Consider the following 18293-nt stretch of genomic DNA (forward strand, 5'->3'; position numbering starts at 1 on the left):
GAAAGCTAGCAGAGAGCTAGAACGACCAAAGGAAATGGTCTGCAGCGGGAGAAGCATATGCAAGCCCTGTCCGCACGTCGGGTGGGAGAAGCTGGTACCTGGACCAACAGCTTGAGGCGCGTGATCCTCTGGAAAGGCAGGATGAGGAAGGAGGACAGGGGCAGCCCCCGGCACTTGGGGTCCAGCTCCAGCTGCGCAATCAGCTCCCGAAAGGCTGCCTTCTCCTGGCTGGGGGACACAGACATGAGAGTGGGTCTCTGGCTCGCAGGCGGCGTCAGTCGGAAGGAACCAGACAGCCCACGGGCACGGAACACACGTTGAGTTCTTGTCTTTTAATGGAAAATCGACTGTTCATGTGCAAGCCAAATAACAATAGTGGCTTCACATGCCCGGCCCGTGAAAACTTAGCAAAATATGTTGTGTGTGGGAAGGTAAGAATTCCTCGTGCGGCCAAGTCTATGACTCAGACGCGGCATTTGGTGATTTACCCAGCGGGGAACCGTGGCAAGGTGAACCCACATAGTGACAGCAGCGGCCGCAAGCTGGGGACAACGGCTGCAGGGCCCAGCGCCGCTCCTGCCAGCAGACACGAGCTGGTGGCTTGGCAGTGGGGAGCGGGGACCACCGTCCCCTCGGGCCCAGATGCCCTGTGCTCGAGGGGCGCACCGTGTACCCTCGGCCCTGCAACGCCGGCATCCTGTCCTCCTGTCTGCTCGCTTGTCCTCAGAGCTAGCGTACTGATTCCCTCGAGTCCCAGTTTTCAACCCCCGAACAGAAAACACCAAACCCCCGAATGCTCATGTTTTAAAACCTCCACAGTTAGTGATGAGGCTGGCCGGCCAGGCCCAGGGGAGTGGAGCGTTCAGATGTCACTTCTCAGGGAGGCCTCTGGCGCTCCTGAGCGCAGCTAAGAACACATCCCGGGTTCAACTGTCACCGGAGCGTGGCACACACGTGTGAGGTAGGCAGAAGAGGCAAACTGAATGGGAAATCACTTCATCTACCCGAACCCCAGGGAGGCTGACAAGTGGGCAGATGAGTAACGAAGTCAAGGGTGTTGCTGGAACACCAGACACACCCCCCCGCCCCATCCTTGCCTTTGGCTCTAGTTCAAACCATCCTCCCGACCTCCTGGGCCCCGAGGGGCCCTCCCGGCCTCAAACTCTCTTTTCTAAGCTCACAGAGCTCAGCCCAGCCGTTCCGGACACGGGTCCAGTGGGCGCCGTGGCTGGTGGTCTTGAAGTCAACATTCCTCTCATGACCCCGCAGCCCCCAGAACGTGCCAGGCGTGGAGACTGTCCCGGGAAAGCAGAGGTCCCAGGACGGTGGCTCGGTGTCCCAGTGGGAGAAGCGACAGCCTGCAGCCGGGGAGGGGGGTGCACTCACAGCAGCTGTTTGTAGGTCCTCTCCTGGTAGGTCTGGTTGCTGACGTAGGTGATGTACACCGAGAAGTGGTTGGCCGCGTAATGGTACACGATGTCGCACACGTCTGAGATGACGATGTTCTCCTCCATCCGGCGCTCCAGCTCCAGGAGAAACCTGCGGCGGGGCAGGGGCGGGGCGGGGGGGGCAGCGGCTTGGGTTAAGGGCGCCTGGACAGGGACGCTCAGGACACATCGCCACCACCGGGCCTGGCTCGGGCAAAGCCACAGATGCGGCAGGACGTGATGCCCACACTGAGGGCGCGCTTGGTCACATCAGGGAATTACTCGTCCAGTGTTTTTAGGTGCGTAATAGCGTTAGGAGTGTTTGTCAAAAAGAGAGAAAGGGGCCTTATGTTTGACACACATACTGATGTGCTCACGATGAGGTGACGACAGGGATTCGCTTCAGCGGGATCCCCCGGGCGGTGGGGAGGGTGGGGACACGGGCAAACCCGGATGCCGGGCTGGCGGTGGGCTCGCCACTCTGGTGTCTCTACTTCTGCGTGTTTGGAACTCTCCAAGAGGAAGTATAAGTAAATACATAAATAAAAAGACTCCCTTTCCCCCATGGGTGAAGCGGCAGAGGCCGAGGGGTCTCTCAGCCACCGTGCACCCGAGCCCACTGGGCGGGGCTGCCGGGAGGAGGTGGGTGTCCGTGCGGAGGAGGAGGGACCCACGGGGGGCCCACAGAGTGCCCGGGGCGCCCCAGGGGTGGAGGGGCCCCTCCTGCCACACCGCGGCTTCACATCTGAACGTGCGCGGTTGGACCAGCGCACCCAAAAGCTGAGTTTTGCGCTTTGAGCCGCAGACTCCGTGGCCCAGCGGGAAATGGTCAGTGCAAGTTCTATCCTAAGAGTATGATTGGCGTCCCTTTCCTCTTTGCAAGAATCAATGAATGGTTGTTTATTCCTCCTTCAGTTAAGCTCCTCCCATCCTTCACAGGCGAAACCTAAGCACGGTTCCAAAGCCACTGCCACAAATTATTGCAAACCCCATCTAATCGGAGGGAGAAGGCGTAAGGCCAGGATGGGGCTCTGCACTGGCCCCCAGACAGTCTTGGGGCCCTGCGCATGCCAGGCCAGGGTTTTAGGACACCGGGATATAGAGCAGCTCACACGGACCCCCCTGGACCTGGTCAGGACGCCCGCCACACACCTGCCTGATGGTGGGGGTCACGTGGAGCACTTGTGCTGATGGGAAGGGTCTGCAGGTAGCAGGCCTGTCCAGGGGGACGTGATCTGCCGCCCTGTTGGCAGGGGTGGCAGATGGTTGGGTTCACGTGTTTGTTTATATCTTACTACAGATAATTCCGAACACACACAAGCAGAGAAACCAGTGCAAGGAGCTCTCGCCACCAGCTTCAGCCATGCCCCAGGTGAGGAGAAGCTTCTAGAAGCCAGGCCCCACAAGGCCCAGAGCAGGTGGCTCACCGCTCACTGACGGCCATGACGTCCAGGACGTTGGAGAAGAGGATGTGAGCCTCGGACGGGTGCAGGATCTTCTTCAGACGCTCATTCTCCATGAAGTGAGACACGAGCAGGCTCAGGCTTTTGTAGTAGGAGGCCTCGGAAGTGACCAGCTCGAACATGGCCTGTGTCGGGACAGACAGGCAAGAGGAGGGCCAGGGGTCACCTTGCAGGGGGGCGTCTACCGCGCTCCCAGTTAGAGACACAGAGACAGGCAGGCCCGCGTGCGCAAGGGCGTGTGGAGTGAGGGTGCTTCCACACACTGGCAGCGAGCCCCCCTCTGCACAAAAGGTAGAGAGAATGTGCTCATGGCTCCCTGTATCAAACACTGGAGACCACCTAACGCCCGAAACACAGAGCAGGTGAAAACCCAAGAGGTCAGTCATCTATGGGAGCCCCAGCAACTGCCTAGGGTGATGCACATGGTCTCCTGGTGCAGAATGGGTGTGAAAATCCTTACGGAGGGACGCCCACCCTTACATACCCCCAAGGCCGGCTGGAAGGACACGGGCCACAATGTCAACCACACGTATCAGCAGGGGGAGCAACTTATATCTTTAACTTGTCTGAAAATTGAAAAACGAGCATCTATCATTTCTTTCACGGTCTAATTTTATAATGTAATCGATAAAACAATTTTTGTTTTGAAAAAGAAAAAGAAATCCAGAATTAATAAGCTTTTTGGAGGCACCCTTATTATGTGTCATGACTGCTACCTGATCATTGAGCCTCTGTGCTCTCCGGTGAGGAGCTTCTCTGGAGTGAGGGCGCTAGCTTCCGCTCACCTTCCTCCCTTGCTCACAAGCAAACCAACGACCCTTCCTGAGGGGGGGATTCAGGTCCCACAGTGGTTGCCCAGAAGGGACTGCGTAGTGGGGTGAATCATGGACCCCCCAAAAGCTCTGGCACCTATGAATGTGAACTTATTTGGAAACAAGTACTTCACAGAAGGATGTCAAGGACATCGCTGGGGATCGGGAGTCTAAATCCAATGACAGGTGTCTTTAGAAGAGAGCCATCTGACACGTGAGGGACGTCTGGCGTGGAGGCATGGGGAGGAGGCCGTGTGAAGACAAGGCAGAGTTGGACATGCTACCCCATGCCGAGCGCCACCTGCAGCTGCAGCTAGAAAGGGCAAGCGGCTCCCCAGAGCCCTGGGGGGCAGTGAGGCTCCCGCCACTAATTTGTTACAGCGGCCCCAGGAAACGATCACAGACAGCCGGAGGAGGGGTGGAAGCAGGAGGGGGAGGAGCACCGTGACTCTAGTCCTCCTCGCGCCCCGACCACCCCACATGTCACTGCAACCCTCCCGCCGCTGGCCAGAGCCCTGATGCAGGGCTTGAGGCTCTGGCAATGCAAGCTGGAACTGCAGGGCTCTGGAAGGCCGGGCAGAAGGAGACAGGGAGGGCCTAGCATTTGTTCCAAACGCACTAGGAATCCTCCCAGGTCCCCCAGGAAGGGGCATAGAGGCGCTCCCGTTTCACCACAGGAACCAGATGCAGGGGCGATGTAATGCCCCCCAAGGCACCCATGGATGATGGAAGAGCAGAGACTCAGCCCAAGGGTCTCCCAAGCACCACGCTGCCCCGTGAGAAAGAAGGGACATGTTTGTAAGTTGGGGTCACGCGGTAGCATAAACCTGCCCAGCAACAGTGACAAATTTCACAAGGAAGTCACTCCAGGGGTCGTCCACCCATCACAGAGCCTGGGCCACCACCGCAGAGTCCCCCAGGTGCCCTAGGGTCTGCACCTGACCTGGGCTGACGGGAGACGCATCCCCAAGTCACGGGGGCCTGGTCCCCTTAGCGGACGAAGCCACAGAAAGCACATCCCACCGGCCTCGCTGGCGGCCCCAGCGCTCGGCCTGCCGACGGCTACGCACCGGGACGGGGCTGACATCAAACCGCGTCTCCGCTGCTAAATTTAAGTTTCCTAAGAAAATGTCAAGCCATTGCAGCTTGCGAGTTCTAAGCAACTACAACTAAAAAACCCCCCTAAACTGAGTGTTGCAGAGAGGGTACAACACCGTGTCCAACCCGCGGCCCCGTCTCCCCGAGTGATGCGCGTCAGGCCCGCCCGGGGTTGCACCTGCAGCCCCAGGCCCATGGCATTTTGTCTGCGGGGGCTCAGGGGGCCGGGGGCAGCGGGGCCAAGGCAGCAGGGCCTTTCAGCGGCTGGGCCTGACTCGCTGCTCACGGACACCGGCTGAGCCCACCGCCCACTCCCCCTCCTCCGCTGACAGGCCATCAGTCGTCCGTGAATTTGGCTGTTGTCTTCGTGTTATGTCACGTTATTTACTACATCACTATGCTTGCCTTTTCCTTATCGATACTCCTTTTACTCTCATTCAAGCCTCGTGGTGGCAGCGCAGGGATGACGAGGATCTGGGCCCTGTCTGCTCTCCAGACTCTCACTCACTCACTCATTCACTCACTCATTCGTTCACTCACTCATTCACTGATTCATTTATTCACTCATTCATTCACTCACTCATTCATTCATTGACTCACTCATTCACTCACTCACTCATTCATTCACTCACTAATTCATTCACTCATTCATTCATTCCTCACTCATTCATTCACTCACTCACTCACTCATTCACTCACTCACTCACTCATTCACTCACTCACTCTCCCATCTGCTCCCATGTTTACTGAGTGCCTGTTTAGGCCCCGGGCATTCAGTGGCAAGCGTGGCCAACTCCCTGCCACCATGGAGCTTGTGTCCAGGGGTGGGGACAGAGCAGACAGGAGTACAACACTTCTGGTCAGGCGGTGAGAAAGGCCACGGAGCAAACGGGGACAGGTGTGTGTGTATGAATGAGCATAAGAACGTGCATGTGAGTGTGTGTGTAAGAACGTGTACGTGTGTGTATGCGTGTGTGTATGAGAGTATGCGTGTGTGTATGAATGAGCATAAGAACGTGCACGTGAGTGTGTGTGTGTGTAAGAACGTGCGTGTGTTGCTTACTGCAGGGCACTCCTTCCTGATAAAACCACTGCTCTGTGGCGGGGCTGGGTGAGACCCCCCCTTGCCCACCACCTGGCTGAGACCCGTGGCCTCGGGGAACACTCAGCTACACTGACCTGAATTTTATCAATCACGGCTCGTCTCTCGATGGTGCTCTTAGTGCTCAGTTTGATTAGTATTCTGTTTGATTTCTGCCAATATTCCTGTTACACTTCCAGTTTTTTCCAGCCCTGCCACTACCAAGCCCGCTCCTGCCTGGGTTCTTTTCAAGGGGTAAGAGCCGCTCCACTCTGGACGCTGCATGGGAGGGGCCGGGCCAGGGCGCCCACCCCAGGCAGCTGAGCAGCGGAACGGTCAAGGCTTCTGCCTTGGAGTTAGCCAGACTTCGGCCATGAATGAGAATTGCTTTATCCAGCTAAGCCTGTTTCCATGCGCACAAAATGGGAACAACAGTCCCCAGCGGACAGTCCTCAGCCTGGAGCCTGCCCATCTCAAAGCACCTGCTGGATGCCCAGGGTCATTACCAAGCTGACATCAGGGCTCTGCCCTCACAGCCTGAGCTTCATGGGATGGAGCTCCGGCCAGAGGGGTTAAGAGGGGCTTGTACTAGGAGGTGACACGGGATGTGACAGCAAGCCCATTCCCAGGGGCGCAAATGTTCATGCAGAGAAGGATGTGGGCACCTGGTGGGACAGTGGGGCTGGTGGCCAGGCCACGAGAGAGGGCCACAGAGGAAAGAACAGGCTCCTGTGTGCATTTCTGAGTCTGTCCCCCTGCCTGCTGTATAGGCCAGAACCACACAGCCCTGTTTTCCAGTGTCCGGGAGGGCTGCTCCTGAGCTCTGAATGTGTTCACACCATTTCCCAAGCTGGCCCGTGGATGAGAAGCCATGTCCGGCTCCCTGCAGGCTACCCCACCGCGCTTGGAAGGCACTGGGGCCTATCTTTCTCAGTAAATTCAGATCGCTCTCCAAAGAAAGGAAACGACAGAGAGAAATCATTGGTGTCCCAGCTGGGACCATCACGGTTCCATCTCACACGAGCCGGCCAGATTTAGCTTTAGCCGGCAACATCTCCCCTCCCTGGGGCCGTCCAGAGACGTGTGAGACTGCGGCCCCCAGAGCAGCACTGCACCCCTCGGATACAAGACACTCCAGACGCACAAAGCCGGGACCCCCCTCTAATGCAGTGTGGGCCACGGGGTCTGCTTGGGGATCGCTGGGTGTGCAGGCTGTCTCAGCATGGGCTGGGGGGGCCCAGAGTTAGGACCACCTGGCCATGCTGTCCGAGCAATGCATTTGAAGAAACGAATGAGACCCCAGCCCAGCAAGGGGGATGAAAGGGGAGGTATGGATACCAAGAAAATCTGGGTGATTCCCTACCTTGGTCTTCACCTGCACCGTCTCCTTGTAAGTCAGGATGCTCAGTGGAACCCCCACGCAGTGCATTCTGTATGGCTCTGGATTGTTTTCAGCACCCCCTGACCTCAGTGTTCGTGAATCACAGCTGTCTGAGGCCCTCACCTTCCCTTTATCACGATGTGGTCATGGGACCTGAGTCTCCAGGGTGACCTCTGTGGAGGTCAGAGACTAAGGCCGCCTGTCTCCGCTGCCGTAGTTGTCTGGTGGGGCATCAGCACAGCCAGGACGCAGAAGCACCCCCTCCCCCACAGTCTCAGGGTGGGGGTGGGGCTCGCCTCTTCCCAGGACAGGCTGTCCACAGCGGCCGGGTCTGAGCTCCCATCTGAGCGGGTGAAGGGAACAAAATGGATGTTCTTAGGTAGCCTGCGTTTTCCCACCTGTTATGGGCCGAGTTGTGTCCCCCAAAACTCATATGTTGAAGCCCTAGCCCCCAGTATGACTGCATTTGGAGATGGGGCCTAGGAAGAAGTCATTAAGGTTAAATGTGGTCATAAGGGTGGGGCCCTGATCCAATATGACTGGTGTCCTTATGAGAAGAGACAGACCCCAGGGATGCAAGCCAAGGACAGGGGTCCCACCAGACACCAACGCGGCTTAATCGTGGACTTCCAGCCCCGGAGCTGTGAGAAATCCATGCCTGCTGTCCAGCCACCCAGTCTGGGGCAGTCGGTGAGTGCAGCCCAAGCTGGCCAAGCACCACCTGATTTCCCATCCAGCTCCAGGAACTCTGGTGCGCTCCATCCTCCAGGCCGCCCTCGCTCGCCATCTGACCCGACCTGGACCGGAGGCTGGGGCCAGGAGCCCCCTCCCGACACGGACACACACCTCTCAGGGAACCAGGGAAAGTCGGACATTATTCCAAATCACCGGAGCGAGGCCTGGGACCAGAGTCAAGAGAAAAGAGACGACCTCTGCGTCAGCAGGGCCACGCAGACCCGACAGATGACTCTTCACCGGTATTCTGTAACAGCCCGTACTTCTTCCCAAAAATCACACGGGAGAGAAAGTTCATTTTGTAAGAACTCAGGACGTTCCTGCTGCCGCTCCCTCACCAGAATAAGGCATCTTTCTCTCTCTAAATCCAGGAAACGCTTGGCCATGCTTCTCTCTTAGTCACTACGCTTCTGCTCAGACACACAGGCGGGTGCAGCCCTCACCCGGTGAACGGAGGTCACGGATGTCCTTGTTCTCTCCACCTTGTCTGTGCAGGGTTAGCAGAGACAAATGGCCCCAGGGTGCTCGTCCAACACCCGACAGGTGCCTGTCACCTCACCCGGTCCTCACTAAAGCCCTGGAGGTCTCCCAGACTGTCCCCACCAGGCAGAGGTGGGTGCTAAGGTCACACGGCCTGTGAGCGGCGAGACCAAGGTTTGTCCTTTTGACTCCAGGGCCCCGTGCCTCCACCGCTCTGCTATGGGCCAAGGAGGCCTTCTACACAGACACCGAGGTTTCCCCACGAGCCCAGAGGCCAGTGGTGCCTGGCCAGCGCCCTGTCTCCTCAGAGGTGGGCCTGCTGTGATTTATACAGAAGCCCCCTCCCTCCTACACTGGACTGCAGACTCTCTCCAGGTCCTTAATCATCTGCTTATTATGTGCTGCTTTCAAGTAGGTGCTTCATAAGTTTGTTAAAGGAAAAAACCTCCAAACTACAACTCAAGCGTGAGCCAGTCCTGGTTTATGGGTGGGTTAGTAATGCCTGCCCACTGGTAACTTCCACCCAAAGGTTCTGCTCCCCAGGCTCCTTGCTCCCCATGTTCGGGGCAGCCTGCCTGTCTGTTTATAAGGACACCATTAGCCGCATCTTATGTTCATCCTTCTCTCTTGGCTCCTGCTGGCCTGGACGTCCAATGTCCGTCTCCTTTCCTGGATAGCTTCCTAAAGCGGCTTGTACAGAAAACTCAATGCTCCAGAAGTTTACTGACCACCTGCTATAAGCTGGGGGCTGCCAGACACTGGGGACCCCGAGATGACCAAGACCCGCCCCCTGCCCCCTTGGAGACCCTCAGCCCAGGAGACCTCAACCGCGGGGGAGCCCAGCACCTCAGCTCACTCGTTCCACAAACATGTACCAAGAGCTACCTCCAGGATGTGCCTGGGCTCGATGCTGGGGACACAGATAGAGGCATGCTGTCACCAAGGATGCAGCCAGGGCACGGCCAATGACAGCTCAGCAGCGATCCTGACAGTGAAGTGGGAACGCAGGGGAGGGGGCCTCGCCCTAGCGGTGGGGAGGGTTCTGGAAGGGGCTGAGTCAGAGAATAAGAGTTAGCCAGGCAAAAGGGGGGAAAAGCCAACATTTTTCAACCTGGTCCCCTGACCACAGGTGTTTGTGAAAATGCAAATCCCCAGGCCTCACCCTAGACCCACACACAACCTGTCCTTTAACAAGATACCCAGGTCCAGAGGCGCCTGGGTGGTTCAGTCGTTAAGCATCTGCCTTTGTCTCAGGTCATGATCCCAGGGTCCTGGGATCGAGCCCTGCATCGGGCTCCCTGCTCAGTGGGAAGTTTGCTTCTCCCTCTCCCGCTCCCCCTGCTTGTGTTCCTTCTCTCGCTGTGTCTCTCTCTGTCAAATAAATAAAATCTTTAAAAAAAAAAAAGAAGACCAGGTCCTTGTGAGGCATGGCAGTGACTGAGGGCGCTGGCCCCCAAAACTTCCACAAGCACCTTTCTTTCTTACTGGTGCCTCGGAGTCCTAAGTGTCAGGGCATGTGCCCGACGCCTCTTTCCCGTTAGTACATTTGCTTTTAGCTGGAAGGTGGGAGGGGACAGAGAGAAAGCTGAGCCATAATGCCAGGGGTTTGGGGTGTCCCTCCTGGAGCACCAGACTGCCTCAGAGGCTGTGGGCATGTAACCCATGGACAGCTTGGGTCAGACCCCACGGTCCAGGCTCCATGCCCCACAGTGTGCCAGAGGGAGTTATGGTACCTTGTGCTCCAGACGCTCAGTCCCCATGCACAGATGGCCACACACTTGCTCTCTCCTCGGGGGGTGTTGCGGGAGTCAGGAAAGGGGCGGCTAGGCCCTTCCGTCAGAGACCGCACCTGCTCTTGGCTTTGGGGCCTTCAGAGTAGCCGCCCCGGGCAGGTTCACCTCCACGCTCCAGGCTGGTCCCCGCACCCCATGATCCGACCGGAATGGCACAAGGCTTTGCTTATTTCTGTGGCTAGCACAGTAATTCACACGTCACAGGCATTAAGGCGGCCGGAAGTGACTCAAAAAAGGCTCTTGGTCAAGAACAAGCCCCAAGAGTGTCTCTTTCTTCCATGAATGATGACGAAGTCAGATTCCAGAGCCCACGCCTTGACCGGCTGCAGTAGGTCCGGTCCACGTGGGAAATACAAGGAGGGACAAGACTGAGGGAGATCACGGTGTTCTTGGGGGCCTAGGGCTCACATATGACATTTGAGCTTGTCTGCAGCCCCTGGGGGCCCAGAGTGCCCCCCACACCACCAGCAGTCCAATCCCAATCCTCTGCAAGCCCACACATATCACAAGTGCCAATTGTTAACGTTTTCTCCAGATGACTTGGTTACTAAGATGATTTATGAAAAAATTTATGCTAGGGGCGCCTGGGTGGCTCATTCGGTTAAGCGTCTGCCTTCGGCTCAGGTCATGATCCCAGGGTCCTGGGATCGAGCCCCGCATCGGGCTCCCTGCTCCGCGGGAGGCCTGCTTCTCCCTCTCCCACTCCCCCAGGCTCATGTGCTCTCTCTCTCTCTCTCTCTCAAGTAAATAAATAAAATCTTTAAAAAAAAAAAAAAAAAGATTTACACAAAAGTAGGTAAAAACTTAAAACTTGAAACGATGTTCAGCCTCACTCACAGTAAGAGAAATGTGAATTAAAACCACAAGATATCACTTATGATCTAGCACATTGGTCAAGACAAAATGATCAACTAACGTACAGTGGTGATGCCGAGCCAGCTCCCTTATACCACAGTGTGAAGACAGTATCTTCCCCAAATCTAAAAAACAGGTAACTTTTTTAACTCCACAATTCCACTTGGCAATTCCCATGGTACTCCACTATGAGGGTTTCAGTCTTAAATAATGCTGCACTGAATGTCCTTGATCCACATTTCTTTTTTTTTTTTTTTTAAAGATTTTATTTATTTGCGAGAGAGAGGGAGAGGGAGAGAGATCACGAGCAGGGGGAGAGGCAGAGGGAGAAGCAGGCTCCCCACTGAGCAGGGAGCCCGACGCGGGGCTCGATCCCAGGACCCTGGGATCATGACCTGAGCTGAAGGCAGTCGCCCAACGACTGAGCCACCTAGGCGCCCTGATCCACAACATTTCTAATTGCAAATGCCCATCAATAGGGGGTTGGTTAAATAAATTATGGAACATCAAAGACAACAGAGATCCATAAAGCTAACAAAAAAAAAGAAAAAAAAAGAATGGGTGCTCCATTTGGGTTGATGTAGAAAGATTTTCAAAATGTTTTACCAAGTTAAAAAAGAAAGCACAGCACATAACAATGTAATAGCAGGTTCACCATTTGTGTGACACACGGACGCTGATCCTGGAGGCCAGCCGTGGAGGAGACGTTTTTTACTGTAAATCCATTTTGCACTTTATATCAGGTACATAAATTATTTATTTTTATTTTATTTATTTGACAGAGAGAGACACAGCGAGAGAGAGAACACAAGCAGGGGGTGTGGGAGAGGGAGAAGCAGGCTTCCCGTGGAGCGGGGAGCCCGATGCGGGGCTCGATCCCTGGGCCCTGGGATCATGACCTGAGCCGAAGGCAGACGCCTAATGACTGAGCCACCCAGGTGTCCCTCAGGTACATAAATTATTTATCCAAAAGATTCCTTTTAAAAATGACAAATGCTAACGTCTCTCTGTTGGAAGAGTTACAGGTGTCTGTCATAGGACAGGAGTTATCTGACGTTCTGTGTGAGGGCTACTGTCCATCTCAAACCGCAGGCGAAGTCCCTCCCCCTCCTGACTGGAGACTCATTTGCTGAATGGTTAAGCTTTATCCTAAAGAGACAAGTATGTGGTTCAGTGCAGGTTGGTGAGCAGAATAACAATCACGATTTAATTTCTTGATAGAAGTACATCATATTAAAAACCCATAATTTTCTTCTAAAATGGGTAGTTAAAAAAAAAAAGTGTATTAAAATTCGAAGTTGTGAAAACAAAGAAAAAACCTGTCCTGTTTCCCAGGCTGAGCAGACTCAGATTGAGGTAGATCCTGACAGATCCCCTAGACGGCCTGCAACGGAGAACACTGGGTCCCCTCCCTTCTTGTACCTGGCAGGACGGACCTGAAGGTCCTGTCTGGGCACGTCGGGGCTGTCCTGTTGCTGGTAAGGACCAGCCTGCGCAGGCCACCCCACAGGAGTGTCTGTGTGACCCTATCTCCTTGGAGACACTCCAAGTATCCTTCCCTGCTCATTTTTCAAGCACACCCAGCTCACCAGGATCAGGGGCCAGAGCAAGTCTGTCTTTTCTATTCCCTTTGCCTTGACAGGTTCCTGGTGCTCGCTGGGGACATAAGACACGCCAGTCGCAGGAGTGACCGCTTCACGTGGCATGCTGGGGACAGCCCCTGCAGGTTCTCCATTATTTCTCAGGACCCCGGCATCAGCCTGGTGAGAATCAAGTACTATCTGATGCTTCCTCCAGGGAGGTGCCTGTCCCCCCTCTCCAGTCCTGGTCCCTCCTCTTTGCTTTTGAGTCTCTTTTCAGGATCATTCCATGGTCCACCGCATTGCGGGGGCGGGGAGGCCCTGCCCTCCCCCCGTGAACGCCCTACCCCCTCACAGCCGCCTCCCACCCAACCTTGTAATTTGAATGTATGTCTGGTTATTTTCTCAAACTGTTGTGTTCTTGGACAGTAATTCCAACACCGTTCCAAATAGGAGCGTGGAAACCAAGAACTTCAGAATAAGTTTAAAAAAACAAAATCGAAACCAAGAAAATCCTACCCGACGTCTAAGACAATGCGTTCCAATTTCAGCTACCTAATTTTTACTTAGAAAAGGAGGGAAACATACAATTTTATTCTTAAATCCTGATTCTTCAATGACTAAGACTTGGGCCTACGAAAAGGCCATCACTTTGGGGTATTTTCCTTGTGTCAACAGTAGTTCATCGCAACCTGCTGCTTTTGTGGCTAAGGAGAAAAAGATGCTCCAGCAACAGATTGAGCTGGCGGTACGAGTTACCTGACTTGCTTTGATAAATGAGATCTACTGCAGAAGTCACTGACTTGGAAAAAAATCTGAAGATCTCACTGTTGTGTCCCTTGACAAATATTAACAAAATAGACACTCACATTAAGCTTTTAAAAATAAATATGGAAAGTCAGAGCAGGGGCACTTGGGGGGCTCAGTCGGTTAAACATCTGACTCTTGGTTTCAGCTCACATCATGGTCTCAGGGTCCTGGGCTTGAGCCCTGTGACAGGCTCTGCACTCAGCAGGGAGTCTGTCTGAGATTCTCTCTCTCTCCCTCCGCTTCTTCCTCCTCCTTCCCCAAGAGCTCTTATATGCATGGTGGGGGATGTGTGCGAGTCTCTCTCAAATAAGTAAGTAAATAAATAAACCCTAATGACTCAGCGAGACCCATGGAAGCCTATGTGCCCATGTGATTTGCTACTGTATGTGACCACAGTATTCATTGTTAGGTCATCCTAGTTATTTAAATATCTCTATCAGATCCATTGGAAATGACAAAAATGTAATTTATTATGTCTCTTTATTTCCCATGCCAGTTCTACTATCGATGGAATGTTCTATCCTGCCTTCTATTTTTTAAAAAAATATTTTATTTGTTTGTTTTAGAGAGAGAGAGTAAGCACAAGCAGGGGGAGGGGCAGAGAGACAAGCAGACTCTGGGTAGCCCAGAGCCCGCCACCATGGAGCTCGAGCCTACGACCCAGAGATCATGACCTAAGCAGAAACCAAGAGTCAGACGCCCAACCAACTGCGCATCCAGGTGCCCCTCTACCCTGCCTTTTAAAAACTCAATGTGTCATACATATTCACCCAGTCTATTCTCTGAAAACATGTTTTTTACATGTTTTGCCTTTGCACACTGTCTTACTAAATAATTCCCCTATCATGGCACATTTCAGGTTCTTCCTGTCATTCTTCCCCTAATTTCTGCTGGAATGAACATCCTAATAAATAACTATTTGTGCACATTTCTGATTATTTTTCAAGATAAATTTCTAGGAATAGTAATATTAGACTTGTGCAAACATCCCCTTGTAAGGGTTTGATACAAATATTGCTATTTTCTTCCTATCAGCTGTGTTTGAGAGTACTTATTGAAAAATCCCCCAACACCCCCCCCTTTTTTATTTAATCACTGGCCACTTGCAGTTTTCCTGAGAATTGTTTTGTCCATTTTTCTTTGGGATAATCATCTTTTTCTTATTGATAGAGCTCACTAATTGATCGAGGCCTGGGTTTTGCTGATACATACAAAAACAACTAAGTTTTACATGTTTATCTTAGAATCAGCCATCTCCCTGAAATGCCTAATAAAGATCCAGTACTTTCGACTCCCTCAAGATTTTTAAGTAGGCCGCCATTGTTGGCAGGTAAGGGTGTCTCTGACTGCCCTTCTTCACGGTTATCTCTTATTTCTTTCCTTGTTTTGCAGGACTGGCTAGAACTTCCAGACCAACATCAGCGTTTAGCAAGCTTCATTGTCTTGCCTTTATTGTCACCAACAATTCTTCATGAAATGTGATCTTGAACATAGACCTAAGATATTCTTGAACACAGACCTAGGATATTCCTTATAAATTTCAGAAAGTATCCTGAGTTTTGTATAGATGGAAATAAATGTGCTACTTCCCTTTTCAATGTCTTTGACGATCAGGGTATTCTCCTACTCTGGTCTATTGATATGAAAATTTTGGCCCCAAACTTTACACCATCTTTGCATTCATGTATAGGTCCTCAATGTATGTTTTTTTTTTTTTTTTTAAAGATTTTATTTATTTGAGAGCGCACGCGTGTGAGCACGAGTGTGGGGGAAGGGGAGGAAGGGCAGAGGGAGAGGGAGAAGCAGACTCCACATTGAGCCGGGAGCCCAACACAGGGCTCGATCCCAGGACCCTGGGATCATGACCTGAGCTGAAGGCAGACACTTAACCGCTTAACCAACCAAGCCACCCAGGCGCCCCTCAATGTATGCTACTCTTTTAATGTATCTCCAGATTTGATTTTCTTGTGTTTTATGTAAGTTTTTGCCTTATGTCACAGTAGACAGATCTAGATTTTATTTTTTGGGGGGTGTGGGAAAGAGTGCTTATTTGATTAGGTTGAACAGAATGAGGACATTCAACCTGCTTCTTTTCCTTTTTTCTCCCCTTTTATAGAAATGTTTTAGTTTTTAAATATTAAAATGCAGTAAAACTGACTTTTGGATGCACGATTCTATGAATTTTAATACAGGTATAGATTCTTATAACCAACACTGTCACCAGGACACACAACGGTTCTATCACTCCAGAAAAGTCCCCTGTGCTCTCCTGTTCTAGGCACACCCTCCCCGCCCTCATCCCTGGTGACGACTGATCTGGTCTCTGTCACTGTAACTTTGTCTGGTTCAGAAGGTCCTACAAATGCGATCACATAGTGTGCAACCTTTCTGATTTCTTTCGCTCAGCAACGTGCCTTTGACGTTGACCTCAGCTGTGTACATCAATAGATCTTTCTAGTACTAAGTCACGTGCCATTGTACAGAGCTTCCAGAGTCTGCTTATCTGTCTGTTAAAGGATATGTGGGTTGTTCCCAGTTTTTGGCTATGATGAACAGAGATACTATAAACATTCATGTGCAGGTTTTTGTATAAATTGTAAGTTTTTATTTCTATAGGACAGGGGTTCTCAACCAGGAACTACTTTTGCTCCCCAGGGGACATTCTTCAGCTAGGTCTAGAGACTTTCGTGGTTGTCACAACTGGGGGTAGGAGTCTATTGCAATCTAGCAGCAGGGATGCTGCTAAACCTCTTACATTGCACAGGAGGAACCTCCCCCCCACCACCCCGCAACAAAGAATGATCCAGCTCCAGACGTCATGTCGCTCTTGAGACACTGCGCTAGGTAAACACCTACAGTTGGGACCGCTGGGCTGTACGGTGTCTGGTCACTTATGAGAAACTGCCAACTCTTCTCCAGAGCAGCCAGACCATGTTGCAATCCCACCAACAATGTACGTGAATTCAAGCTACCCCACATCCACACCAGCACTTGGTATTGTATTTTAATTTTTTTTAAGCTAGTGTATATTATCATTATTAGTTTGAAGAGGGCTTTTTTTTTGTAGATTTATTGATTTTTCTATATAGACAATCATCATATCATCTGTGAATAGGGACAGTTTATTTCTAACTTCCCTGCAGACTTTCTCTTCGACTCAGGGATTATTTAGAAATGTGCCCCTCGATTTCTAAGTGTTTGGAGATTTTCCTGTTATCTTTATGTCACAGATTTTCATTTTAATTCCATTATGACCAGAGAACATACTTTGTATGATTTGAATTCTTCTAAATTTGTAAAAGTGTGCTAAGTTCTACCTTGGTGAATGTTCTGTGTGCACTTGAAAAACAATGCGTATTCTGCTACGGTGTCGAGTGGAGCGTCCTAGAAACGTTGTTAGTCCCAGTTGGTTGATGACACCCAACTCTTCTATATCTGACTGATTTCACGTCTCCTGGTCCCACCGATTACAAAGAGAGGAATGCTGAAGTCTATGAACTATGTGGATTTTGTTTTAATGTGTGTGTGCACTACTGGATCAGACTTGGTTGGTAATATTTTCACTTGATTTGTGTATTTCCCTCTTTTCCATGCTCTAGACCACAGGACAGCAAACCAGAGCCCACGGGCTGGCCAACTGTGAGCATAAAGAAAGTTTAACCGGAATGTCCATCCCTTTACATGCTCTTTGCGGCTATGACATTATAACAGTGAGCCGAGTGGTTCTGAAAGAGGCTATAGGGCCCACAACGCCTATAATATTTACTATCTGGTCCTCTAAAAAGGGATGGCCCCCGCTCTAGATATTTCCTGACCAACACAGGAGCCACCCGTGGCTCTTGAAAGGGAAGTTAGTTTAAATCACGCAGAATTAAACGTTCAGTTCCTCAGTTACACCAACCATATTGCAAACACTCGGTAGCCACATGTAGCTGGTGACTTTGGGGGATGCAGCCGTGTTCTAGACTAGCCCAAGGGACAAGGAACTTCTCTGTGCTTTGACCACTTGGCACAACTCAGCCATCTGGGTGCAACATCTCTTTTGTAGACTTTTTTGGTTACCTGGTATATTTTGGTGTTTAAAAAATTTTTAGTTTTGAGTCCGTTTTTGGTAGCTTCTATTTTCCTAGGAAGGCATGCATCTCATTACAACTTTACACGGTATCTTTTGATCTCCGCTCCATCTGCTTTCCTTAGGACTGCGTTTGTGTATTTCCCCCCGAATGTCTCAAAGCTGACCTCTGAGTTCAGTTAATTCTGTATTTATTCCTTATTTAATAATTAAAGCATGTCAGGTTGTGAATTTTTATCCAAATGCAACTTTGGCAGCATTCCACATGTTCTTAAAATGTAGCATCCTCCTCATTATCTTTGAAATAATCTGTCAACATAAGATTTACTTTCTTATCTCAAAGGTTAGGAGCATTTTAAACATTTCTGATTTGAGGTTTTTACATTGTTTACATTTACTTTCTTGTTTCACTGCACTATACCGAGTGATTATGACCAATACAATTTTAATAAATATTTATTGAACTTTTTCTTATGGCTTAATATACGACCACTTTCTGGTGGTATTTATGGGCACTGGAAAATAAAAGATTGCTTCTCTTAAGAGCACTGCTGTCCAAAAGAAATAGAAGTCTCATACACAATTTTAAATTTCTTAGCAACCACTTAGTAACTATTAAAAAAGGTAAAAAGAAACAGGAAAATTTTAACATATTTTATTTAATCTAATATATTCAGAATATCATATCAGCATGTAATAGAAAAAT

At 51.3% G+C, this 18293-nt stretch overlaps 1 protein-coding gene across 1 annotated transcript in view; it reads right to left on the reverse strand.

Annotated features, from left to right (window-relative positions):
• Nucleotides 1-18293, reverse strand: part of NGEF (neuronal guanine nucleotide exchange factor) — a 37840-nt gene that overhangs the window by 8481 nt on the left and 11066 nt on the right. Inside the window, exons 4-6 of the mRNA XM_044913771.1 lie at nucleotides 2855-3015; nucleotides 1387-1539; nucleotides 99-228 (exon numbers count right to left, since the gene is read on the reverse strand). Coding sequence (XP_044769706.1) covers nucleotides 99-228; nucleotides 1387-1539; nucleotides 2855-3015 — 444 coding nt within the window. The remainder of the gene's footprint in view (nucleotides 1-98; nucleotides 229-1386; nucleotides 1540-2854; nucleotides 3016-18293) is intronic.

The sequence above is a fragment of the Neomonachus schauinslandi genome, chromosome 3 (assembly GCF_002201575.2).
Source record: "Neomonachus schauinslandi chromosome 3, ASM220157v2, whole genome shotgun sequence".
Lineage (NCBI taxonomy): Eukaryota > Metazoa > Chordata > Mammalia > Carnivora > Phocidae > Neomonachus > Neomonachus schauinslandi.